The 26,250-nt window shown below is 35.6% G+C and overlaps 4 protein-coding genes across 5 annotated transcripts; 1 reads left to right on the forward strand and 3 right to left on the reverse strand.

Moving 5' to 3' along the window:
- Positions 1-1,935: 1,935 nt before the first annotated feature.
- On the reverse strand, positions 1,936-4,062 carry LOC133869109 (cell division topological specificity factor homolog, chloroplastic). The gene is made up of 2 exons (XM_062306079.1): positions 3,830-4,062; positions 1,936-2,742 (listed from the first exon to the last, which is right to left on the reverse strand). The coding sequence occupies exons 1-2, from the start codon at positions 3,914-3,916 to the stop codon at positions 2,140-2,142; spliced, it is 690 nt and encodes a 229-aa protein (XP_062162063.1). The 5' UTR covers positions 3,917-4,062; the 3' UTR covers positions 1,936-2,139.
- A 1,257-nt stretch (positions 4,063-5,319) lies between these two features.
- On the forward strand, positions 5,320-11,818 carry LOC133869114 (protein RETARDED ROOT GROWTH, mitochondrial). 2 transcript variants are annotated; one of them, XM_062306082.1, is made up of 7 exons: positions 5,320-5,731; positions 7,966-8,077; positions 8,915-9,074; positions 9,364-9,512; positions 10,242-10,393; positions 11,221-11,335; positions 11,602-11,818. In XM_062306082.1, exons 1-7 carry the CDS (start codon positions 5,439-5,441, stop codon positions 11,737-11,739), a joined length of 1,119 nt encoding a protein of 372 aa, XP_062162066.1. In that variant the 5' UTR covers positions 5,320-5,438; the 3' UTR covers positions 11,740-11,818. The 2 variants fall into 2 exon arrangements, with proteins under 2 accessions (XP_062162066.1, XP_062162069.1); XM_062306085.1 differs by having other exon boundaries at positions 5,592-5,731; positions 7,949-8,077.
- Positions 11,819-12,416: 598 nt separating this feature from the next.
- Positions 12,417-15,149, reverse strand: LOC133869124 (uncharacterized protein At5g01610). The gene is made up of 3 exons (XM_062306091.1): positions 14,915-15,149; positions 13,834-13,888; positions 12,417-13,049 (listed from the first exon to the last, which is right to left on the reverse strand). The coding sequence occupies exons 1-3, from the start codon at positions 15,014-15,016 to the stop codon at positions 12,670-12,672; spliced, it is 537 nt and encodes a 178-aa protein (XP_062162075.1). The 5' UTR covers positions 15,017-15,149; the 3' UTR covers positions 12,417-12,669.
- A 5,111-nt stretch (positions 15,150-20,260) lies between these two features.
- Positions 20,261-23,671, reverse strand: LOC133858493 (chorismate mutase 3, chloroplastic). Its single transcript, XM_062293969.1, has 6 exons — positions 23,213-23,671; positions 22,421-22,643; positions 22,235-22,321; positions 21,559-21,702; positions 20,814-20,906; positions 20,261-20,702 (listed from the first exon to the last, which is right to left on the reverse strand). Exons 1-6 carry the CDS (start codon positions 23,398-23,400, stop codon positions 20,466-20,468), a joined length of 972 nt encoding a protein of 323 aa, XP_062149953.1. The 5' UTR covers positions 23,401-23,671; the 3' UTR covers positions 20,261-20,465.
- Between the last annotated feature and the right edge of the window lie 2,579 nt (positions 23,672-26,250).

Raw genomic sequence — 26,250 nt, forward strand, 5'->3', positions numbered from 1 at the left:
AAATAGACACCTAAAATAGAATGACTATTCCATATATTTTTTGGTGTTTGGTGTCTGACGATGACCTGGTGCTGACTTGATGGTAGTCTAGTGGTAGCTCAGGGTGACTCGACAGAGGTCTAAAGTGGCTCAGAAGTGGTCCAACGGTGGTTTGGGGTGGTTCGATGGTAGTTCAGTGCTAGCTTGGTGGTGATCAAGTGGTTTGAGAAAAAACTAAAACTCGAAAAATAATTTACGAAATTTAAAAGTATAAATCATTTTCTGAAACTAAAAAAGCTTTTTTCATCAAACCAAAAATATTTTTAGTTTGACTACTATTTTTTATCACACCAAATTCCAAAAAAATACTTTCTAAAAAATATTTTATGCCGAAATAAACAAAACTTGCCTTTTGAGAACACCGAAATCCAAACCTTCGAAGGACTGAAAAGTAAAATACCCGAAAACGTGCATACAAAAAATCTGATGGAAGAGCATTCCTAGTAGCCTCATCAAAATAACTTGGGAAAAGTACACATAACCCTCTCAAATTACCATTCAATTGTCAATCTACCCCCTAAACTACTAATTGTATCAATGTCCCCCCTAAACTACCAAAAAATGTCAATGTCCTCCCTAAGACCAACAAAAAGACAAAAAGGACCCTAATTTTTTTTGAATAAGACAAAAATGTCCTAATAAATTCAAAAAATTAAAACTAAAACTAAAAAACTTAAAAAAAATAAAAAACTAAAAAAAAAAATTTTTAAAAAATTAAATCGAAATGATTTTTTTTTTCAAAAAAAAAAAACAAATTTTTTATTTTTGTTTTAAAAAAAAGCCAAAAACAAACTGAAATTTATTTATTTATTTAAAAAAAAGAATGAAAAAAAGAACCATTTTTTAGTAAATTAAAAAACGAAAAAAGAACAATTTTTTTAAAACAAAAAAAAAACTGAAATTTATTATTATTATTTTTTTAAAATAAAACAAATGAAAAAAAAAACCAGTTTTTATTAAATTAAAAAACGAAAATTTTTAAAGAAAAAAAAACGAAAAAAACTAAAATTAACTGAAATTTATTTATTTTTTTTTTTAAAAAATAAAACAAATGAAAATAAAACCTGTTTTTATTAAATTAAAAAAAAAACGAAAAAGAACAATTTTTTTAAAAAGAAAGAAAAAAGCTGAAAATTATTATTTTTTTTAAAAAAAAATTATTATCATTATTTTTTTGGAATAAATTTTTGTTATTTTATATTTTTTTAATATTTTTTGTTATTTTTATTTTATTTTAATAATTTTATGAAGGACATTTTTGTCATTAGGGGGATATTGACATTTTTTGATAGTTTAAGGGGAAAAATTGACACAATTGGTAGTTTGGGGGGTACATTGACAATGGTATGATAGTTTGAGAGGGTTATGTGTACTTTTCCCAAATAACTTTTTAGCTATTTTGGTGAGCCAATTTGCTGAAAATACTAAAAAATTACTCCCAGCAGCCTCACCATTTTAACAAAAAAGTTTTGATGAGTGAAATTACTCATCAATTTTGATAAGTAATATTCACTCACCAACTCACTCACCAAATTTTGTTTCACATTTCTCTCTCACATGATCAGCACATTTTTGTTATTTTTTCTCTCATTTTCTTCTCCCATCTCCCATCTCTCTCACACGATAATTCCTTATTTCATGGATATGAAGGATTCTTTGTAAAAATATTAAGTAGAGAAATAATAAAAAAATCTGAAAAATTATTATTTAAATGGAATAGTAAATATTGACTAGTTAAAATGGTGAGGTTGTTGGGAGAATTTAAATAAAGTGGCTCACCAAAATAGAAAAAAGTAATTTTTAACTATTTTGGTGAGTAAAATTTAGTGAGGCTACTAGGAATGCTCTAATTGAGACAAGCAAATACACGCATGCACATGCACCCATAAAAGAAAATGAAAATCTAACATGAATATGCCATAACAGATCCACACGAAATAGAGTCATCGAGTCAAACATCAAATTAAGCTACAAACTGAAAAGCAGCAAAACTTTCAAATCTCAGCTAAAGGAAGTCGCCATATATATACAGAAGACCGAAGTAGGCTCACTAGCTATGGATCCACAGATGAACTTATTTATTTTTGCGCCCGGAAATCATCAGGACCTTTCATCTGGAATGAAGAAATCAAACCTGACATCAACAGAACCTGACCTCTCTCCGGTGTCTTTGTACTCGATATTTGTTATTGCCCCAACCTCGTCCAGTTCTTGATATTCTGGTTTCACCCGTCGTACAGGCACTGTGACAGAATAAATGGTTCCAAGGTCTGAATCAGTAGAGACACTAAGCTGAACTTTATCCTGTGATTCTATCTCCACGAAATCTGATAGAGCCTGCACAATATTGTTGACAATCTTCCGTTTGGCCTCATCATTCACTGCACATCGATCAGAGAAGAGAATCATCTTCAAGCGCTGCTTGGCAACCCTAGCATTAGAGCTCTTTCTAGATGTTTGTGATGGGAACATTATCTTCCAAGCCAAGTTTAAACGCTCGAAGAAGCTCATGTTAATGGCATCAAGGAGGAAGCTCTCCGATTCTTCGCTGATGGACCTTGGCAACGGCTTATAATCTCCAGTGATACCAGCAACGTGCTTGGCATTACTACGCGTACTGCGGTTATCAAGTACCACACTGGACCATTTGGGTGTGATTTCAGATATGTTGGATCCTCCGTTCAGGAAACCAGAGAACTCTACCTATAAAACAGCAAAAATTTGAAGGTTTAAAAGCAGGTGGGCAAGTCAAGGTCTTTGCATATATTTATAAACCCTCTAAAAGCATGCATAATATCTTAACATGCCCATGTTGCAACACAAAACGTCCTGTATACTTTCAACCCCTCACCCCATCATTTGTTCGTCGAATGATGACTGCTCGTAAATTGCAAAATGAGGATGCTTCAAACAGAAGGAATAAACACTAATGCATTTTGATGACTATTAGATGGGAAACCAAACCTCAATCTTCAGGATAAACAGGACAGCACACCCCTTCCCTTGTTACAATGGGATCAACTCATGAGAAGAAAGCATGTATCACTGCAGACTCCAGGCATCTAGACAACTAACACAGTTGTTCCCAATACTATTGAATGAACACAAACAAGATCAAACTGATAATTCTGATAAAAATCCTAATCAAATACTATTGTTCTCACCATGACAATCACAATATTCACCAAGTCGAAAATTCCCCATAGTGTATTCTCAATATAAGACCGCAATTAGCAAAAGTCTGATAGAATACTATCTGAGCAAACTCTTAGTCATTTTGAATACTTTTCACAGGTGGGTATGCAATTATTCGGCAACTACAGTGAGCAAGCAACCAATTCCATGGTAAATATTCAATTTGAATTGGTGTATAACACATGACAAGATAAAAGACCCTGACTTTACCACCAACTAAACTATACCACATTCCTTTCAGTTACCAGTAGAAACCAGACCCCTATGCTTTCGACATGCGAATTATCATATGAAACCAAAAAAAAAAAAAAAAAGAAGAAAAAAAGAACCCATTAAATCCCTACTTGATTGCTATGTTTGGTAGCTGAGAAATCCCGGGAAAATAAAAGAAAACGCGGAATCTCACAATTACCACTCCAACCTCACCCAGTTACCAGATTCCACGTTTCCCTCTCTTCCTTCGGGATTTGAGGGCAATTAAACAAATAATAACAAAATATGAAACGAATAGCGTGAAAGTCAGATGGAATCGGAGACAAGCGGAGTAAAATGCAAGAGAATTAGCACTGAGGAACAAAAGGGCGAGAGCTCAGACCTTGGAAGGGCGCAGAGAGCTTCGAAGAGGGTGCAAGTGGTAGGAACCCAGCGTTGCAGAGACCCTCAGATCCCCAGAAATCGCCATTTCCTGAGGCTTACGATTTCTCTCCTCTCTCGGATTTGTGGCGCTCGCTCTCACTTCACTTTAGAGTCTTTTCTGGGGGCCGGCTTTCAGGCGATAGGCACAGTTAGGACGTAGCTGACATTTGCCAACCTGGGAAACGACGCCGTCCCGTACCTGCCCTTTGACGGAATATTTTGCTTATTTATGTCCAACAAAAACGACGATTAGAGTTTTCTTACGAGTTTTTAGTTTGAATAATAATAGGAATCGATTTTATTGATGCGATATAATGGCGAAATAAAATTTTAATTTTTTGTGAAATAAAATTAAGAAAGTTGTTTGGTAATAACTAATAATTTTGAAAAGTGGTTGATTTTTATTATTATTATTTTTTAAGAAAAATAAAAATAAGGGAGAGATGACATTTATCCTCATCTATCTTATTTTTAAATCTATAATTAAATTTATAAGACTCAATATAGGTCTTACAAATGTAATTGCGTATTTAAAACTTAGTTGTATGGAGATGAATAATAATTTAAGAAGATGGATTTATATCATTTTCTTTTATTCATTTGGTGGATCGGGGTTCCATGCAACTTTTATAAAACATGTGTTTGCAAAACCTTCAAATATAAGCATTGAAAACAAAAGAAATGTAACAACCTTTTTTCTTTTTCTTTTTTCTTTTTTTTGGAAGTAGTATAACAAAAGTTAAGGTTCTAACTTGTTGGCCTATTTAAAATTGACAAGACTGATTGGACTCTTTTTAAAAGTGATTGGACTCTTTTTAAAATAGGGTTTGAAGTGATCTAACCACCCTAAATAACTGGTTAAGGTGGTCTAACCACCTCAATAATAGGTTTAGAGGCAATCGAACTATCCTCAACTTGTTATGAGCATGGTTGGACCATCCCAAACTATCTTTGAAGTGGTGGACATGTTCGACCACCCAAACAAATTATTTTTTTGAAAAAATAAAATAAAATAAATAAGGAATCAACAGACTACCATAAGCTTTTTATAGGATGGTGACTATCCCAATCAAGCCCTTTTGAGGTTGGCCAATTACCCACTCAAAAGGTAGAGGGGGTAAACAAACCAATCCAATCGCTTACTTAGATCACTTGTAAAGCATGTTTTAGGTGTGATCGGACTATTCCTTAATTTCTTTAATTTTTTTTTTCCTTTTATGATATATATATATATATCATATATAATCAAAGTCGTTCATTGTAAATAAGCACCAAATTATTGAACGGCCCAGATTTAAATAATTTTTTTTGTTTGAAAGATAAATGTTTGTTTAATTCAACTTTTTAGAGGGTACTTTAATGTGAAACTAATAAATAAAATATTAATAAATAAATAAAGGAGGTAAGCATAGAAGAAAATGAGATAAAAACACACAAAAAAGAAAAAAGAAAAAAGAAAAAAGAAATGCAGCACAGTAACACAAAAGGTTTCCCCTGAACCCGGGAGATTCAGAAACACACAGTAATCAGCAATCAAACTACCGAAAACGGTTTCAAACTTTCAGTGAATGGGGAGATGGAGAGCTGGTTCCCTTCTCCTCAATCACGTAGCCACTGCTTCCAAGTCTCTTAACCCTAACTTTTCTCGTCCTCTCAGACCTCTCCATACTTCGCTTCCCTCATGCCCCACCATTCATCTCCTCAGTTTAAGACCCTTCTCTGCAATCCCATCCCGGGTCTCGGTCGATTTCAACGAATTAGATTCTGGTCCTCTGAGTTTCGATAACAGGAATGAATTCCTGGCCAAGGAAGACGAAGAAACTGGAAAGATTCCCGTCAAAGCCTACTTTCTCTGCACCAGGTTGGCCAGTAGGATTCCTTTTTCTTCTTTTTTTACGGGGTTTATCTATGTGGGTCTTTCTCCATTTGTGTTCTGATAGGAACCCACGATAATTAGAACAGAATTAAAGATATTTGATAGATAATGAACTCCTTTCGGGTAGGAGAGACCACAAATGAATCCACTTAGGGCTGGATACAAACCACAAATGACAAAATGCCAATACAATAATCAATAATCTATTCTCCACATTCTAGAACTCATCTTATACTAGAGCTACGTAACTGAGAATAAAACTACCCACTAACATGTTAAACTACCCACTAACATATTAAACTACCCATGCACTAAATAACTACCCATGAATAACTGCAGTACACCACTACCCATGTCTAGATAGTCCTTCACGTGGCCATGAACTGCAGTTGTCCAACACCCACGTCTAGAGTCCTCCACGTTTCCATCAATTGCCCCGCCTGGAAGAAGAACCTTGTCCTCAAGGTTCATGTGGAGAAATTGATGAGAGGTTCAAGCTCCGCGCTTACCACCCACAATTTTTGTGTCCCCATTTTCGAACTCAAACCTTTCCTCCATTGCAGAAACCTCAATAGAGAGTGCTTGAGGTGTTTGGCAACGATGTCCCGGTGTGAATTTTTCATTGCAACCGAAACACAGGCCCTTCTCCCTTCTTTTCTGCATCTCTTCCCATGACAGTTTCTTGGCAGCACCCGATGAATATGGGCGTGTAGTATGTGTTGAGTACCCGGCTGAATTTGTCGACATAGTTGGCCCTTCACTGCTTGCAATCTTCCGGTCTCTAGAGAGATTATCATCTCTCATGCGTGCTAGCTCAATGGCATCACGGAGGGTCTTCGGTTTGAACATTTGCACAGCAGATACAATATCCTGTTGCAGCCCTCCAAGGAATGTTCCCACGAGTGCCTTTTGTGGCCACCCATCCACCCGGTTTGCCAAACGCTCAAATTCTTGTTGATAATCCCGCAATGTCCCTTCTTGTTGGATTCTTGAAAGTGCCTCGTCATAATCTTCGACTTCGGTAGGACCGAATCGAATCAGCAACTCCCGTTCGAAGGCGTCCCATGTGATGGGTACTTGTTCTTCCTTGTACAACTTTTGAACCCATTGCCACCATTGATTGGCTTCACTTTCGAGATGAAAGGCTGCCAGGGATACCTTTTGCTCCTCCGGTATTTGCTTATAATTGAAGTACTGAACTACCCGGTTCAGCCACACGTTGGGGTTGTCTCCCGAGTACCGAGGAAACTCCAACTTAGTGAAATTACTCGATCCTTTAGAACTATTCGAGTGCCCGGAAGAATGATTTCCGTTTCCTTTGTCTGCAGATGATTCACCATGTTCAAAACCCTTGAAGAAGAGTTCCTTAAGCTCCGCAAAGCTGGACTGTGATTCTGCATTCATCTTCTGCATTACTTCTTTCAAATCCTGAATTTCTAATTCCAATTTCTCAATGCGATCCTTGTTGGTAGCCATGCTTTGAATTTTGAACCTGGCTCTGATACCAAGTTGATAGGAACCCACGATAATTAGAACAGAATTAAAGATATTTGATAGATAATGAACTCCTTTCGGGTAGGAGAGACCACAAATGAATCCACTTAGGGCTGGATACAAACCACAAATGACAAAATGCCAATACAATAATCAATAATCTATTCTCCACATTCTAGAACTCATCTTATACTAGAGCTACGTAACTGAGAATAAAACTACCCACTAACATGTTAAACTACCCACTAACATATTAAACTACCCATGCACTAAATAACTACCCATGAATAACTGCAGTACACCACTACCCATGTCTAGATAGTCCTTCACGTGGCCATGAACTGCAGTTGTCCAACACCCACGTCTAGAGTCCTCCACGTTTCCATCATGTTCCTCTGCAGCTAAGATGTTGCTGAATGGCTTGTGTTTGGGAGTTCGGATGTTGGGTTTTACAAAATCATAGCACCTGGGGTTGTGTGTTTTGATTTTATTTTGCTTAGGTTTGGCTTAATTTTCTGCTGGAATTGGTGCATGCTGTATTCTAGCATTGGTAGTAAAGAATGTGAGAAATGTGAATTTCCTGTATCTAAAGGTCATAGTTGTTGACCCCCCCCCCCCCCCCCCCCCACCCCCCCCCCCCCCCCCCCCCCCCTTTTTTTTTTTTGAAATTGTGTTCTTGTTTTGTATGATATGATTTGGTTTTCTCAGATTCATGGTTTTGGCAGTATCAATTTGAAGAGCATGCAGGCCGAGAATTTAAGCAACGTAGTTCCTCCTTCCTCTCGCTCATCAAATTATATTGCCCTCAGATATTGTGATTTCCCTTCAGAAAATACTGTAAGATGATCAAGGAACGATTGGATCCTTTTACTTGTTTCAAGTTCTTACTATTTTTTTTTAGAAACTAGAATCCACGTACTTCCCATCATTCTGCCACATGATACCTGCATAATTTTGTTTGGATCATTCAGATTGGGTTTACGTAGGCAATGCATCCACTTTTCTTCTTTTAGGCATTCATACGAGGTTATGATTATTTAATTACAACAATCTTAAAACAAAATATTTGAGGTTGTTCTCCCACCAGTATTTCTGGCCACGCTACCCAATCTTATTTTGCATCTAGCAATTTTGAATATTTTATCTTAAAGAAGTACAAAGTTGATGTTGCATGATGTATTAGGGGATTGGATGTTTAACTTAGCAGTATTTGTTCTTTTGAATGGTTCATCCGATGGTAAAATGAAACAAGTGCAAACCATTCCTCAGGCTAACCTATGAAGCTGTGTTTGCAATTGTTATGTATGGTGTTAAGTGTTTATATTGAAATTTGATAACTCAGATTGAGTTATTCCCATGAGTTAAATTTGTTGGGCTAGGAGGCTGGCTCTTGGCTTAGGTTGTGAAGAGGTGGGGTAGGTTTTAGGTTCATTTCAATCACAGAAGAAAAGAGAATCTCCTTGTGTGTGTGTGGGGGGGGGGGGGGGGGGGGGGGGGGGGTGTTGATGCATCAAATATGAGGTATGTGTGGTGGTGCCCAGTAAGGATATTTCAACTTGACTTGTACATGCGGTCTTACATGGACTTTAATAAGAGAATCTTCCAAAAATCTAACTACAATTGGTAATACGATTGGTTAACATATCTTTGGATAACACGAGACTTTTTATGTAGGGCCTTGGAGTCAAGGGGAACCTGAGCAGCTGTCGTTACATGGTTGTGTTCCAGTATGGATCTGCTGTTCTATTTAATATCGAGGATCATGAAGTTGAAACTTACCTGGACACAGTTAGAAGACATGCTTCCGGGTTGCTTCAAGAGATGAGGAAAGACGGTAAATTTCCTTAAGAATGGTTTAAGTTTTTAACCTATGAAACTTTTATGTAAAAGGGTGCTGTATTTGTTTTCATGTATTTGGTTCTCAATGCCTGTGCTGCATGATAAGAAGTATGGATAGTTTTGTAGCTATATAATCATATTAGTTGCTTTCCTGTAGTTTGTGTTTTCCATTAGCCTCATTGCAACGATTTCCCCTGAATATTTCCTCCATAGATTTGACAAATACATTTCTGATTATTATGTGAATAACTTTCTGTTTGGCTGTCTCTGTGTCTTTGTACTAGATTATGCTGTAAAGGAGAAGCCACTGTTGGTTGAGGATATGCAGGGAGGGCCGGACTACATTGTTCTCAAGACGCTGGACACTGATGGCATCCGCATTATTGGAAGTGTGCTTGGCCAAAGCATTGCTTTAGATTATTTTGTTTCACAGGTAATTTTGGTGCAGCATTTCACAGCTATATTTCTTTATATATGGGTAAATTACATTTTTCCTCTGCTATCATTTACTCTCACAAACTTTAACTCATTTTGGGCCAAAGTTTCAGTTTTAATTTGTTCCTGCTGTCCAAGTCAATCGTTAAGTCAGACGGAAAAAAGCATGTGAATTAAAGTTGCCCCCGGTTTGTTTAAAGCCAAGTTTTCATATCATGGGTAATTTTGATATTTCACATGGTTTTCTGTCTAGCTCAACATTTGATTTGGACAAAAGGGGCAAAGTGAAACTAAAATTGCAAAATGGGGGCCGAGTTGTAATGAGTTAAAATTTGTGGAGGTAAGTGGTATTGGAGTGATAATTTGTGGGGGCAAAGGTGTAATTTAATCTTTATATATTCTGAAAGGTTTTTTTTGGAGAACTTATCAAAAAAGAAAAAAAAAAAGGTCTTTTTTGGAGAAGAAAGCACCGGCTTGCTTGTTTTCTAGCTTTTTGGCCACTTTTGGTGCATTCCAGATTCTCTAGGCTCGAACTATTCTTACATAAGCATTCAAGATGCTTATTGATTTTCATTATGTTATGGAAACATGGCTACTGTTGCTTGAAACAGCATACCAATTGGCAAGAAAGTCTTGATCGAAATTAATTTTAAATTACGGCAAAACATTTGGCATGGAAGTTTGATGGAAACTGATTTTAAATTTCAATGACCTCTCTCTCTCTCAGATTGATGGTATGCTTCAAGAATTTGCAGACATAAATCGTGGAATGGAGAAAACTGGAACTTTTACAATGGATAAGAAGAAGCTCCTTCAACTTGTCGGGAAGGCTAATTCAAATCTAGCTGATGTAATTCTCAAAGTTGGTCTTTTTGAGAGGTAACTATATTGTGATTGCTTTTATTGTTTCATATAATGCTTCAGACATATGGCTGGTTATCTCTGTGCATACAATTAGTGGTAGAAATTCCTTTTGCGTACTGCTGGATGATGTCACTTTTTACTATTTTAGGGATTGACTGCATTGATAGGTAATGGCTCTAGTTTGCTCTGTCACTCTTGCACTTTAAGCTCACATTTTGAATTTACTTTAAGCAAACAGAATTTACATGTCAATGAAACCCATTGCTTGCATCAAATTTTGTGCGTAAATGTATCTGTGAATTATTCCAAAATTAAAATCAAAGGTTGGATAAATTTGGAGTATAATATATCAATATCACAAGTGCTTTTCAGATGAATTTATACTAGAATGCAAGTTCTTTGCTCAAGTTGAGCCTGGTCTAGCCAGTCTTATTGCACTAAACATGCTTGCCTTAAGCCTTGAGTTTGGCTCATCAAGCTTGAATAAAGCTCTTTATGCTCATTCATGTTGCCTTCGGGCTTGGGTTGGTTTTATCAAGCTTGAACAAAGCTGTTTTTGCTCATTATGGTTCTTGACTCTGAAAGTTGTTAGAACTTCTTCCCTGGCTTCCAAAGCTAGGCACGAAATAAAGTGAAATTCTGTAAATCATATGTGACTTGGCTTTACAAAGATCAGATAACATGAAAGACCGTTCCATAAAGTTGTTTACTTTTGAATAGAATCAAGTATGCTCAAAGTTTTACTAATCTTTCTTTTCTAAAGCACTTTTGAGTAAATGATTTTTGTTCATTAGTTTTCATCTTGCAGCTCCTCATATTTGTTTAATTCTCTCATTTTTCAGATCAGAAATCGCTTGGAGGGATGCAAAATATGCTCAAATATATGAATATCTCCGGGAGGAGTATGAGGTGACTCAACGCTTTGGAAATTTGGATTTCAAATTAAAATTTGTCGAGGTAAATCTACCCTTATGTTTCTTGCTGATGCATATGCTTAATTAGGCTGTTGAATTCTAGGGTTAATTTCTTCATGAAAAAAGAAAAAAAATAAAAAAAGGAAAGGATATAATCTACAGTGATTTTCATGTGGCAAAAGTAATTTAATTTTGTTATATGTTTGAGGGTGATGACTGCTGAGTCTGCTGGTGTATATCATCTATTACGTCGCTGATTATTGATGGAGAAAGTGATCATGTTATAACTAACCCCCTCCCACCTTGCAGCATAACATTCATTTCCTCCAAGAAGTCCTCCAAAACAGGAAATCCGACCTCTTGGAATGGTGCATCATTGGCTTGTTGACTATTGAGAATGTCATATCAATATACGAGATTGTTCGTGATTCAAATGCAGTTCCGTAATAATCTTGCAAGCAGATTAGGAAACTTGTAACAGCTAACTGAAGTTATTCTAGCACAATTCAATTAATTTGTTGAGCAATCAATCCCATTCATCATTATGTGCATGCAACCATTGGAAATTGTCTGAATTCCATTTTGTAATACTTATATTATGAATAGAGAGAAAAAAAATATATAAAATAAAAGTTTTGAAATTATTGGAGCAGCAACAAAGGAACCATCGTTGGTTGATGTGTTAAATTCAGGTTTCAACATAGAAAGCAAATCATTTTCTAATTCGGGCAGGGGTCCTCATGGTCGACTCGTGGCCTGTTTCAATTGATTTGGAATCCATGACAAATAATTCTGAATATTTTGTTCTGTGCCTACTAAAAATGAAAGCAAATGAGACTTGCCTAAAATGGTTGAGGCACAAGATCTTGCAGGTTCACTAGCCACCATCAATACCACAACAGTTTTAGGTTATTACCAGTTCAATAACATCGTCTAGAGTAATATTAGGAATCTTCTTTTTATCTTTCTTAAAGTTGATAGGACTTTTAAAATCACCATTAGATCAAAATTCAATAGTAATTCATTACAAATTTAATGGTGATTTTAAAAGCAACATCAACTTTAAAAAGACAAAAAGATGGTCAGTAGCATTACTCATATCATCCATCCTCCAAGTCTTGGTATTCATAGAATGGTGAACAATTGCTGGGAATTAACCCAAAATTTCTGAGTTATCATGAACTTTCATATTGCATTGACAATCATCAAAATCTGCATAACATATAAACTACCCCTAGAGCTGAAAAGTGAAAACCATAAAAGCAGTGCATCCAATGTTGTCAAAAGAGACAAGAGGTTGCTAATATCTATTCTATAAGAACACCACCAATGACTACCTGGTCATCTACCCCGATGACAATAATGTTGAGTCTAAATTCAGAATTCTTGTACTCTGACAGCAGCACGGGGCATTTCATAAGCATCCTTAGGCCTAGACTTCTTCACACCAGCAGTAAACCAAACCTTATCAGACTTGTAGCCCTCCACAGCCACGTTGGTAAGTTTCACCCACACAAGAACCTTTGTCTTCATTCCCTCTACACCCGTGAGCTTTCCCCTCAGCAAAGTTGCTTTAACCCGAGTAGCATACCTTATTACAGAGGAGTCCTTAAAACTGACCTCACATACAGAAGGTAAGTACACAATCAGCTTGGCCTTCGCTTCATCAAATTCATAGCAGGTTATATTCTGGGGAAATAGGCCTCGCGGTAAGTTGTACTCTTGAAGGAGATCTGGTAAACTTTTCAGTGGCTTTCCTGTTGGTATGCATTTTCTGGTTAGTGACACCTGTTTCTGTTATGATAAATGTAACTTGACCTTCAAAAGAAGGAAAATAGAAGGAAAGAAAAATATAGTCAATATTGGGGGAGAACATGATATTGTGGTGTTCTTAAATTTGCAAATTTGTTACGCCAGCTGAATGACATTAAAATTATATCTATTTCCCACAAAAAAGGTCCACCTCACTTAAGGAAAGAGGCCAATGACAAATCATTTCAAAAATCAAACTCAAATGGAATTTGAGGAACATAAATTTTTTTAAATGGATTAAAGATTTCAAAAGCAAACATGCTACTAAGAGGGTTTATAAAATGAAAGATCATAGAGTTTTAAATGTGATAAAGGCAGAGGGAAATTAGAAGTGGATGCAACTGGAAAGGAATGTGAAAGAGAGGCCTACAATTCATTCCATCATGAAGATCTGTCGCAATTAACTAGTTTGTGGGTTGATGACCTGAATCTATCAGTAAGCTAGAGAACAGTCTCACAAACGTTCAATGTGGCCTCCATCAAACGATTGCATGCAATTCCTCCCTCCCGGAGTGTATTTTTATGCTACATTAGGTTGATGATGTGCACCGCCATCTATCCAACAAGTACCAACTCTGGTGGTAAGGGGTACGAAAAGAGGTCTCTAAAACTTTGAAAGGGAGATTAATGTGAAGGAAAATTATAACAAGTAGCATGTCAAGCATTTCCAAAGCAGGAATAAGGATTCATGCATAATGGAGCACACCAAGGTCAAATATAGTTCCTCACCTTTCAGTTTGTTGAAAATCCACTTTGCCTTTTCTTCAACTGTGTTTGAGAATGTCTGCAATGAAAAGCAACCTTTTAGGAAAAAGAGAAGGCATTCTAAGCAGCATGAATAATAAATCACCATACAGATGCATTGAAGTTCTTAGGATTATACGGTTAGCTATTATTAACCTCACTATATCAATATGCTCATAAATGGTCACATCCTTTACTGACACATACAACTGCTGGTTTACACAGTCAAGAGGTTTACACTCTTAAGCAATGCAATGTAAAAATATGTTCTCAATCAAACCTAGTATCTTAAAAATCTTATGTTATATAAATCTGAAGAGACGATGCTTGACTGGGTTTTCAGAAGAAGAGAGCTTTTCTAGGACTAAGTGCCTCTTTTCTGTCATCACCCTGTCTTTGTAGAGGTAACTGGCAAATGTGGCCTACGATCATCACCACACAAACACAATCAATTACTTTTAGCTATATATAACATGCTAATCGTCATAGTCTCATACCTAGTAATTCAAAGCCATTCTGAACACATCAAGACACACTCTTCATCCAAATAATGTTACCCTTTTTTGGTGTGACCAAATTCCGTCCCTGACTCCCTCCATTTGAGAAACTCACCCATTAAAAAGCAATCTAAACATGCTGTAGCATGTCAAAATTTCACTTGCAATTCACGCAGGAGTACTATGGTTTTTACACAATCCAATCCCCATCATAGCACAAACACCCCTACCAACATACAATTGAAGCAAGCGTCCACATTAACAAATCCCTTTCAACTATTTTCTTTTTCATCAGAAAACCCATCTCCCAGTTTATTTCCTTTCTTGGAAAAACCTACAGATCTCACATCCTACAGCTAGTTTCTGACAATCAATCCATGATTAGCAGAATCTCAACAAATGGGTAAAGTTCAATCAAGCCACATTACACGCATAATCACCAAAATTACCTCCAAAACCACATACGAGACAGGGACAAAGTCACAATGATAACAAAGAAAAGGTAAAGCAAAGGGTACAAAGCTAGCAAAAAAAAAAAAAAAACTCAGAACAATACACAGAGTCCATACAGAGATGTCTTCACTAATGTTAGAGAACTCCTCCTTTGCTTTCTTTGAAATCCATAAGCTCCCAACCTTTAAGCTACCCACTTTTGTCAGAGCTTTCTCCATTCTCAATCTCTCTCTCTCACTTGGGTAGAGTACACTATGGAAGTAGTATATAGTAGTGCCGGAGTGAACAAAAATCCCAAGCTGTCATAGAGACAAAAACATGCTTCTTTAATGGGAATAGCGGCTGAGGCTTCTCGATGAAAAAGGGAATAGTTTAATAAAGTGGAGGGTGTTGTCGTAATTGAGCAGAGCGGCCGTGGGGTGAGTTTTACCTGCGATACGGCGAATCTTTTGCAGTTTGTACTCTTTTGCGACCAAATCCTCATTCTTCTACTTCTTTCTCTGTTATTTGTTGCGAGGATTACGATTTGTTTTTCAAGTTTTTCTAAAAAGATTTACCCAATCAACGCTTTAATTTTTAAAATAAATAAATCCCGGGAATTCTGCTCTCTTATTATAGATTTATCCTTCTACCATTTCTCTTTATCAAATCCATGCTCGTAATTTACCGTAAATTTAGACCACTCGTTGTCTATGACTCTATGTCACTCACCACTTACCAAATAGCTTTCTTTTTTCTTTTTGTTGTTTTATTTGATATCTACCATGAAACAGCTCGGGCAATGCATTTTCCACGTGAATCAACAGCAAAGTTTTTTTTTTTTTTTTTTTTAAAGAATAATAGCTATTTTTATAAATTTTTATTTCTTATAATTGCTTCTTAATTTTAAGGAATGCGCATATTCCAGGCTAACTACAGTTGTGATGATTAAACTCAAAAGATTCTGCTGCACGTGGTGGGGTAAAGTTCGCGTATTTTCCAGCTCAAAAGTTGTTAATGACGACCACTTGCGCTTGAAAAAGTGTTTTGGGTAGGGTTTACGGTGCTTGTGCGTGATCTTCAAATGCCGGCGCCGACGACTTCTAGCCCCGGCCAGCTCGTCTTCTTTATGATATTGTGTTGTTTTTGTTTTACCACTTTTGTAATTTTAGACGTTTGGGTCTATGTATGTTCTCAATATCCCTCGTAATTATTACTAAACAGGAGTTTGAGTAGGGTTCTTCAGAACTCTAAGCACACATTTAAAAGTATTTACTAGTAACACGGGTTCTTGGCATCCATGTCAAGAATCATTAGGCTCGCGTCATTCATTTGATGTATTGTTTCCGTATAATTGTTTTCTTAGGTGTTTATTGTTGGGTTGTTCAACCTTAATTTGTTGTAATTTCTTTTTTTTTTTAAGCCTAAAACTTAGCTTTGACTTTAGTTTATAATTCCTTTCCAAGTATCTAAAAAAAAAAAAAAAAAAAAAAAAAAAAAAAAAAAAAAAAAAAACAAACAAACAATCAATCATACAAATTTTCTTAAGATGTCTTGCCAAAGTGACAATCAATCCAAGAATTTTGAAACTTTTTCAATAATTTCTTAAAAATAAAATTGTTTTTGGGGTAGCCAATCCAAGAAACCGTTCTACTATAGAATATAAGATTACAAGCAGTTTATACTCACAAAAAATTTAAATCAGACATTGACGTTCCCAACAAATGACCTGTTTGTCTTCTACTGCAAAAATTCCGATCCAAAACTCGAGTAATTTTACATATAAATTAAGTGTCCACAAAAAAAAAAATGAGGCTTTTAAAATTATCATTTGATGATGATTTTAAAAACTACCTCATTTTTTTATAGACACTTAATGTACGTGTAGAATTACTCGAGTTTTCATGATGATTAAATTTGAAAATGTGACATTTCATAAAATTATATAATTAATTAAGTAATCCTATATACATCACTATTTTCGCAATTAGTTCGAATTCCATGGATGGCACCATTTTAAGAAAATTATGATGCTTTTATAAGTAATCCTATTTAGTAGACTACTATATAATTTGATGATTTGGTAGTAAAAATAAGTCATTATATAAAATCGTACTTGTTAAAATAAAATAAAAATAAAAAAAAGATTGATTTTCATTACCAAATTATACCCTACCCAATTTTTTTTTATCCACTAGGTCATTTAGGTATCTCTCATTATCCACTAGATCATCTATAAAATTATAAGACTGTTTTTCAATTATATAATAGTCTGTTAAATAACATTTCTTTGCTCTTATAGGCTTAAACATATTGTAATACAAAGAAAAACATTGCCGGAAGGGTGGAGTCTCACCACACAAAGAATGCAAACTTTTGTAAAACTATTATTCTCTTATTTCTAAACGGAATACAAAGCTTGTATAGTTTATGACCAGAGAGTTGGTCATGAAACTATGAAGAATTAGCAAGAATTCAATAAGACACACAAAGAGCAAGTAACCTGTTACGATATGGATGATCATGGTGTCTATCACTTTGCACCAGATTAGTTTAAGTTCATGTTATCACTTTAGTTGAGTCCATGTTATTGTTAGTTTGCTTGTTATCGTTAATTTGAATTGTTTGAGTCCTTGTTATCTTTAATTTGAAAGATTAGTATGAGTCATCATTGTAGTTTGAGTTCAGGTTATCAAGTTAGTTGTTAGCCGATTAGTAGGAGTCTATTATTTCTTATTTAGTTTGAAGGGATGCTTATCACCACTTGGTTGAGATGAAGTAGGAATTGTTCTAGGAAAATGTTAGATTTACAACACCAATACAACAACTGCACAACAACTCCTCACATGAGGGTGGATCCCACACACTGGGGCCCACCCTCATGTGAGGGATTGTTGTGTAGTTGTTGTATTAGTGTTGTGCAAGAATCAAATCCCATTGTTCTAGGCTGTATATGTGGATCAATCCAACAATGCTGTGTCATCTATTTAAAGAACCGAACAAATTATTCTGTTACGTGTTCAATAAATCATTCACGTAACATAACCATTGTATATATCCCGCTGCCCGCCATGGAATGGTGGCATTCCTTGGTTCCAGAAACCAAATGCTTTGCATCCTTCCTCACACTTTTTTTTTTTTTTTTTTTGGGTCTCTTCCAGGGATGGAGGAAGGGGGTGGTATAGGCCATGGCCCCCTCGATTATTAAGAATAAAAAAAATGATAAGGTTTTTTGCCCACCGGCCATAGCAACAAATTTTTTTGGCCCATTTCTTTTTATCATCTTTTCAATTGGTTTCATCTCATTTGGGATGATAACTTCATTGTCAAAACTTTTTCCTTCTAATATTTCACGAGTAACAACAGACATGTTTAAGAAGGTAATAGAAGAAGCTTTACAAAGTTGTAGAATTTTTATTCAAAGTAAATGAAAATGGTTTAGTAAAGCAGTGCATTGAAAAAAGACAAGTGTGGACTCGATGAGTCACACGCCTAGAAAAGCTCAGTTTTCTAAGGATGCAGGGTAAAGGTAGCGTAAAATGAGGTTTCATTGCAGTACAGCTAGATGGAATTAAAAAAGTCTTAAAGATATGAGTTTCTTATGTTTTGTGTTGCGTTTAGCTGAATGCGTTTTATATGTGTAGTATAATATGTTTTGTATAATAGTTAGAGAGCTACTGTGTTAGTTAGATGGGGTTGTTCTAACAAAATGAGCAAAAGAATGTTAGCTTCAAGAACCATATTCTCCAGATAAAGCCTTGCGAGAAGTACACAATTTCATTTAATTGAAAATTTTCAATTTCAATACAGAAATTGAGACATTTATTTTTTTATTTTTTTTTTAAAAAAAATCGTTTATGAATCTTTGGACAATAGTTTTCTTTACTTCTTTTTCAAAAACAAATTATTTTCAATTTTGCTTATTAATTTTTAATTTCAAAGGAATAATAAAAAACTGATGTAGGACAAGAATTCCATCTTGTTCCCAAGATGCTCTTATTATCGAGTGGACTGGTCTTGACATCGGGATTATTAACAAACAAGCTTATTCAAGAACAATCTTATTGTCGGACAAAGAGCTTTACCAAAGGCTTATTAGCAAGCCGGGACGAAAATATTTTATTGTCAGAACCAAACATTAGGTTCCGACAAGTAAACTACTTTAAGCAATACATTTTGTATCATCGGCACCAAGTGGACATGAGGATAAATAATATTCGGCAGTGGAAGTACGAAAGGAAAAGGCTACCAGCCAGGTCGATGAAGAGTGGGAAACGACTGACGGGAATGAGTGAAAATTACCGGCGAAACTTTTAGTACCACCGAGAATTAATTAATTGGTATATGATGTGGCGAAGATATTGATTCTTTTACATATATAACATATATCATATTAATATGCCAAATTAAGAATATTTAAGCAAGAAAGGAAATAGTCAACTACTAAATGTCGTCCAAGAAAGAAAGAACATACTATAGACAGATTGTGATTTGAAAGATATTCTACGTAATAACTTTTCCTTACTTTTCTGATTCCTCTTCTAGAAGATTCCCATATTTAGATTGACGAGTCGTCAAGAATTACCTTAGTTATTATATTTTCCCTTATTTGTTTATTTCATTTCTTAGAATATTTTACTCTTTAGTAACTTTAGGATATTTCCATAGTTCGTCTTATATAATCACCAAGTATTTCCATTGTTTATTTCTTTTGTTTTATTTCAATTCCTAAAATATTTTATCCTTATGTAGTTTTAGGGTTTCATTATAAATTATGAGCAATTGTAATGAAATAGCTAGTTCAGTTTTTGCTATCAATAATATTATTAATTTTCTCTATAAACGTGTTGATTTTGTGCATTGAGAACACAGTTTCTCTTTCACGTTTATCGCTTCTCAAAATATAAAAACTGGGTTATGTTTAATTTACTTCAAATTTGCTTTTTTTTTTTCTTTTTTTTTTTTATTTTTTATTTTATTTTTAATATGAAGTAATATATACTACATAGATGACCATTTAGATAAGAGGACGTGGACTTATATTTTTTAATTTTACATATATATATATATATATATATATATATATATATATATATATATATATATATATATATATATATATATATATACTTTAACCCTACTTAAAAAAAAATAAAAAAAATAAAAAATAAAAAAAATAAAAAAAAAATATTTGCCCCCTCCTATTAAATTGTCTGCTCAGTCCCTGCCTTTTACACCCATAGTTAAAACTAATTTCTCTTTTCTTTTTTCTTTTTCATGGAAGTTGAATATAAGACTTCATTTATAGGGCAAAACATGTACAATCATGAGTTGTTGGACAATTTTAAAATAAAAAATATAGAAGCTTGAAAATTGATTTATTGCTGCTACCATCAATGTTCGAATAAACAACTTTTTATTTAAACAAAAAGACATTTAAGAATAGGAGTATATATTGCAGAAATATCTCTTGACCTGTATCATGAGCTTTTCTAAAAGTAATCATTCAATTATTTATGTGTCTTCTCTATGGAAAGTTGATTTACTTCTGTCATCAAAATATATTTTTATTAAACCAAGAGTTATTTAAAAATAATCTCAGAGCTGTTTTATATTGGATTCTATAAGATTATCTACATTCATACAACCTATGAAGAAATAACAAGCACGTCCACCTTGTTCTTTTGTTTAATCCAATCTTCGCAACAAGTATTCAACCTGAACTTGCTTTGTTAGAGGCATGATCCACTCGCCAAACAGATTGGCAACTAAACATGGCCTGATTTTGTATGCAGGACCAGCCTCATCTTCCTCTTGGTTCATCCTCACATCTTGCCCGAATATTTTAGCCTTCGTCTCCACTCTCTTCTTGACAGCTGCTTCCACTGTTTCATATGTCAGCAATTCCATGAGTCCAGCCCTGTCCTGCAAGACCAACATTTCCCCAGCAAAAGAAAAAAAGACCATAATTTGAGAAAAAAAAGCACTAACAATCCAAACAAAAAGGAAACAAAACACATCTATGTAGGAACTTACTTGTACCCTAATGGCAGCCTCATACGAAACAGGGGATGAGAGAAATTTTGCCTCTGCTACAAATTTACCATAGTGGATTCTCTTGGAGAGTGCCTATATAGGCGCCCAAAATCATAAAGTCAAGTTTTCTCAGACCAAATATGGAATGTAACCAATAAGCCAAAGTCTCACACATGTGATATCTCATTAAATCAGCAATTGAGAGTCTGACCCAATATAGCATGACAGCAGCGACACGCCGACACAGATACTTATCAGTTGAAAAAACGGATAAAAGCAGTATCTAACATGACTTGTCATTCTTGCTTCTTTTTACCTTGAATAATATTAGGAGAAAAGAGAAACATGTAAAAGCAAAGAAAACACTTCACTTAAAACTATGGAGTAGTCATACAGAATCTTTTGCTTTATAACATCAAGTTGAGAATTAAATAAAGAAACGGTCAAAATCTTCCTGACTATAGATAATTTTGAACTCCTCATAGACAATAACAACAACAAAAGGCAATGCTTGACAATTTTTCATCAAATTTGTCAGCATTGAAAGCATGATCAGACATTCTCCTAAATGCTGAAATTTCCATGCTTCCATTAAGCAGTCAAGCAATTCGCTTGAGCATTCTTTATTGACAAGGTTGCTTATTAGCTATTATCAAAGCCACAGGAAGAGACCAGTTCATATCATCATACTTCCAAAAAAAAAATTAGTTATGGTTGATAATATACCAGAAGTTCAATGCCATACCTGTAGACAAAGTGTGTCACAAACAGCGGCTGATCCATAGTTACCATCATCTCCTGTTTTGACCAATCGTGGAAGAAGATCTCTAAAATACATATTCCACACCTTATTGTTCATATTAATTGAATCAGCACAGGGATGCAAAACCTAGTTGCATATCAGAAAAAGAGACCAAATCAGTGGAAGAATATCTCAGCAACATTTAATAAAAATGTTATCTAAAGAGCTCTGAAAGAGAATGATAGCTCATCATCTTCAATTAATTACAAAGCATGCGCTAGTTCACATGATCATATGAAGTCCCGCAGAAACCCATTTTAACCACCTCATGGACATTTCTTGCTGTGGAAACCTCTATTGTCCCTGTCCAACTATATGGAACAGTCAAACAACTCCAAACCATCCAAGGAAAGATTCAGTTCCGGGGTTTACTCAGCTTGCCAACACCAACTCCTTGTAGTACAGGTACTTCAGGTATGGATTCCCCGAGAGTAAGCATAAGCATTGAGGATAGTTAATACTTGGGAGTGATCAATTATTCTTTTTTTCTATATATATTAAAATCGACAAAGATACATTGAAAAAGTACTGTCTCATCAACTTTCGGAATATCTGAGTTTTTTGTTCCCCAAGTGATGTGAGATCTTATATGAACTTAGAAAAGAATGGTATTACATACCTGTGGGTACTGCAAAGGTGGAAGCATCGGCTCAGGTAAGCCTGCTGGGAAGAAAGGATGCTCATCCGGGCTCTTATATCTATCTACCTAGTTTTCAAAGGAAAGTGAATTATAAAACTTGTGACATCAAAACTCGTAGGTTTTTTTTTTTTTTTAATCTACCTCATAATTCATAAATGCAATTACCTGAGCATGGAGCTTTTCAGTTTCCCTGACCATGAATTCAACCAAAGAACCATGGAACCCGTCCATGGAGAATGCATCATGGTCATATGTGTCTGCATTATAACAATACTGAGCCCTCTCCAAAAGGCTAAATATTATGCTATCCTCTTGTCGAATTAAAGAGTGTCTTATACAATCTAGAGTTAAGGTTTCACTCTCATCCACCCTCTTCTTCGTTGCATATCTGTATCAAAAGAAGATGCATGTGAGAATTTGGGTAACTAACATTTGAAAGTCACCATCTTTTTTTCTTTTTCTTTTTTTTGGTGGGGGGAGATTCTTTTGTTTGATATCCCCTAACAAGTAACAAGTTAGTTTTACAAAATTCTTCCACACGATTAACAAATCTTAAACTATGCCCCACATGGCCACATCCAGTAATTCTTACATCAAGACATATCACAGCAAATAACAAGCAAATGGACATGGTTGTTCCTTCTGTTGCCTGCTCATAAACATGTGTCTCTGTCTATGCGTTATTGTCACATTGAGATTGTTTCATCCGGGGGGGAAAAAGGAAAGAAAATGGACCCCGGCCTTCTTCTATTTTTAACGGCAGATCCCCCTCAAGTGAAAGGTGGGGCGCTTCAAAGTGATATGGGAACAGGGCGGTCACAGATACGCTTCTGACCCATTTACCGTATGTGTTCAGTTATTCACAGTGTCATGGGCAATGGTACAGAGAAAAATAAGATTAACAAGCAAGAATAATTGAATAAATATATAGCCGAAAAGGACCTTTTTTTTCTGTACCTGAAGGGCGAGGAGGAAGTAGAAGAAGCAGAAGACGCTAGAAGAGGGCGAAGCCCATTCCTACCAGAATGTGACTGGAGAAATTTAAGGGTCGTCTGGGAGGCGAAATGCAAAGTGGGTCTTGAAGATTTGAAGGTAATGAGGGCTGGAGTGCCTGGTTTACCAGATTCTAATAGCTTGGCTTCCATTGCTGGTGGTAGATTCTAGAGAAATGAGAAAGACAGGGACTGGGGCTCTCAGGCAGAGTGAGAAACAGACAAAAGGGCGGAGCAAACGAGAACGATCGCATGCGAGGAAAGCTCCCAATGCTTGGAAACTGGAAAGAAAATGTTAAGTATGAATAAGATCTTTACATACTATGAATTAATGCTTAAACCCCTTCAGTAAAAACGTGGGTCATAATATTTGAGAAATTATTTTTTAGATGGAAACAAATTTCAAGTTTCCATCTAAAAACACTTTTTCCTAAACCTATAATAAAAGCAAAAATCTCTATCTCTTAATCTCCCAAATTTTGTAAATAAATATTCAAGTAATGTGGTTACGTTTACATTTATCAGGAAAAGAAAAAACTTCCTAATTCTTATCCATTTAATAACTCTTTGCTGACTGGTATTTTTCCAGCCTTATCTCTGATATTACTTTTCATTTGCTCTATTTTTTATTATTTTTATAGTTGAAAAGCTTTCAAAGTGCTTAGGACTTAGGAGTGTTTTTTTTAATTCTATTCTATTTAATATGGGGAGGGGGAAAGGAGAGAATTACAGCAAGCAAGTGTTTAGGAGTGTTAACTTTAAAGCACATATCTTATGCCATTACTTATTTTGTGTTTGGACGCATTTTCAATTCATCATTTTTTTTTTTTCCATTCGATCAGGATCAAGATTATGAACACCTATTTTAAAAGTTTAAAGTGGAGGTCTCTCTCTCCCTGAAAGGTTCTAGAGACAGGGAGAAAAAACTTTGAGCTGCTTCACTGTGGGGGGGTCACATCTCCCCCTCCTGGTGCTGGTCTTCCCCTAGCCCGTGAGGGCTAGGGTGGCTTTTGTCATCCCACTGGTCTCCAGTGGTGGATGTTTTGTTCTCCCATCCTTATGGTTGTGGAGCTGTGGTCCCTCCCGGAGTTAGATCTGATGAGGTTGGTGTTTTCTTATGTTGTTTTGTTTTTGGTTTTGTTGTTGTTGGTGCAAACAGAAGGTTTCCCAGACTCTGGTCTGTGGTAATGGTGGATGTCGGTGGGTCTCCGGTGGAGTTGTGCTTTATTGCTAGATCTATAAGCCTCGGCTGGGTGTTCGTCGACAAGAGCTTTTCTTTAGTGGTCGCCGGCCTCCTCTGGTTTCGGTACTCACTCGACGGAGCTGTGCGGTTCTTTCTTGAGCGGCGCGTGGCCAGCACGCGCCGAGGAGTGTCCTCCCTGGGTTAGCGCGTGAGGGTCACTATTTGCATATCCGACTTCGTTTAGTGTCGATCTGGGCTGTTGGAGGCCGTTCGATGCTGGAAGGGTTCTCGAAGTAGGCGCATTTTCTACACGCCCTGAGCTTCAGCGGCGATTCACCTGGTGCTGGTTTTTTGGTTCTTTCTGTTTGTATTTGTACATTCTTGTATCTTTGTTCACAGTCTACTTTTTGGTAGCTGCTTTAAGCCGGGATTTGTCCTGACTTAGTGGATGGAGTTTTTTTAGCTTTATTCACTACAATGACCTACGAGCACTGATGTAGCCTTCGGGCAGTGATCTCAGCTTCTTTGCTCCTGTATTTGTTCTGTGGTTTTGGCTTTGATGTAATCCCCTTTGGAGTTTCATTTCAGCAATGAAGGTTCGGGAGTTTGTTCAACAAAAAAAAAAGATTAGGAAAGACCATTCATTGTAGCCTTTTCCTTCATCAATTAGAGAGATAGGGGAAGAAAAAAAAAAGGGGTACATCCAAATGATATGCAATTTATTTGATTTGATATGAAAAAAAATAAAAATAAAGGGTCTAAACTCTTAGAACATCTTCAGCAGTAATGGCTAGTTTAGCTACTCAAAACATCATATTCTTTTTAAAAAAATTATTTTAGTTACTAGTTTTTCATTACAAACTCAGAACTATCTATTTCACTTTCTACTTTATTTAAATATTGTTTTTCGATTTTTTTTTTCCACTTCTTTCTCTCTCACTCTCCCTCACCATGCACATGCCCCTCTCCTGATTTATTTTCCAGCCCAACTCCCCTTTCCCTTCTCTCACTCTTGCTCAACACCATAGAACCAGAAATTGCAGAGAAGAATTGACTTTGGCGAGTGTTGGTGTTGAAGAGCTGGAAGTTGGAGATAGAGAGGCGCTGAGGGACGATTTGGTGTGATGGGTTTCGATTTTGGGTGCAATTTTTGTATGGGTGTTGATTTTGGGGGTGATTTTCATATGGGTATCGATTTTGGGGTGTGATTTTCAGATTTAATGGAAGAAGAGATTTTAGTTTTTTGGTTTGTTGTTGAGAAAGATGAGCGAACCAAAGGAGAAGAAGAAGAAGAGAGATAAAATAATTAAAAAAAATCCTACAAGTATTCACAATTTTTTAAAAACAAATCAAATTTTATCTAATTTTTTTTTTTTTAAAAAAAAAAAATTGTCTTGGGAAGTCAAACTATCTAAAGTCCAAACATATTTTTCAACTTTATTTTGCTTTGAAATTCGCACTTTAACTTATAGTTGGATTTATATTTCAAAAAATCGAACATTCAAACATCCAACTTTCATATAGCAAATTTTACCAAAATTTTTCTTTTGAAGTGTCTGTTGAAAATACTCTTAGGACATCTAATTACTACACCATTTAAAATTTTAGGGAAAAATATATATTAGCCCCCCAAACTACCAACCTCTCATTTTTTGGCCCCCTCCGTTAGTTTAAATCGTCAAATTGGATGGAAACAAGTCACGTGCCGTGCACGTGATATTTTTAGCCCGAAATTGCCCCTCTGTACAAACCCGAATTTATGAAAATGTCCCGCTTGCCTTAAACACACGTATGAGGTGAAAAGTGGCAAAATATTACAA

Source organism: Alnus glutinosa, chromosome 1 (assembly GCF_958979055.1).
Source record: "Alnus glutinosa chromosome 1, dhAlnGlut1.1, whole genome shotgun sequence".
Taxonomy (NCBI): domain Eukaryota; kingdom Viridiplantae; phylum Streptophyta; class Magnoliopsida; order Fagales; family Betulaceae; genus Alnus; species Alnus glutinosa.

Coding starts and splice junctions, on each gene's coding strand:
- LOC133869124 (XM_062306091.1), bottom strand. CDS start 15,016: ATGGAGAAAGCTCTGACAAAAGTGGGTAGCTTAAAGGTTGGGAGCTTA. Junction 13,889..14,914: donor ACATTAGTGAAGACATCTCT/GTATGGACTCTG, acceptor TTTTCATTGCAG/ACATTCTCAAACACAGTTGA. Junction 13,050..13,833: donor GATTTTCAACAAACTGAAAG/GTGAGGAACTAT, acceptor GCATACCAACAG/GAAAGCCACTGAAAAGTTTA.
- LOC133858493 (XM_062293969.1), bottom strand. CDS start 23,400: ATGGAAGCCAAGCTATTAGAATCTGGTAAACCAGGCACTCCAGCCCTC. Junction 22,322..22,420: donor CTGAAAAGCTCCATGCTCAG/GTAATTGCATTT, acceptor TTTGAAAACTAG/GTAGATAGATATAAGAGCCC. Junction 20,907..21,558: donor GTGACACACTTTGTCTACAG/GTATGGCATTGA, acceptor GCGCCTATATAG/GCACTCTCCAAGAGAATCCA.
- LOC133869109 (XM_062306079.1), bottom strand. CDS start 3,916: ATGGCGATTTCTGGGGATCTGAGGGTCTCTGCAACGCTGGGTTCCTAC. Junction 2,743..3,829: donor GCTCTCTGCGCCCTTCCAAG/GTCTGAGCTCTC, acceptor GCTGTTTTATAG/GTAGAGTTCTCTGGTTTCCT.
- LOC133869114 (XM_062306082.1), top strand. CDS start 5,439: ATGGGGAGATGGAGAGCTGGTTCCCTTCTCCTCAATCACGTAGCCACT. Junction 9,513..10,241: donor TAGATTATTTTGTTTCACAG/GTAATTTTGGTG, acceptor TCTCTCTCTCAG/ATTGATGGTATGCTTCAAGA. Junction 11,336..11,601: donor TCAAATTAAAATTTGTCGAG/GTAAATCTACCC, acceptor CCCACCTTGCAG/CATAACATTCATTTCCTCCA.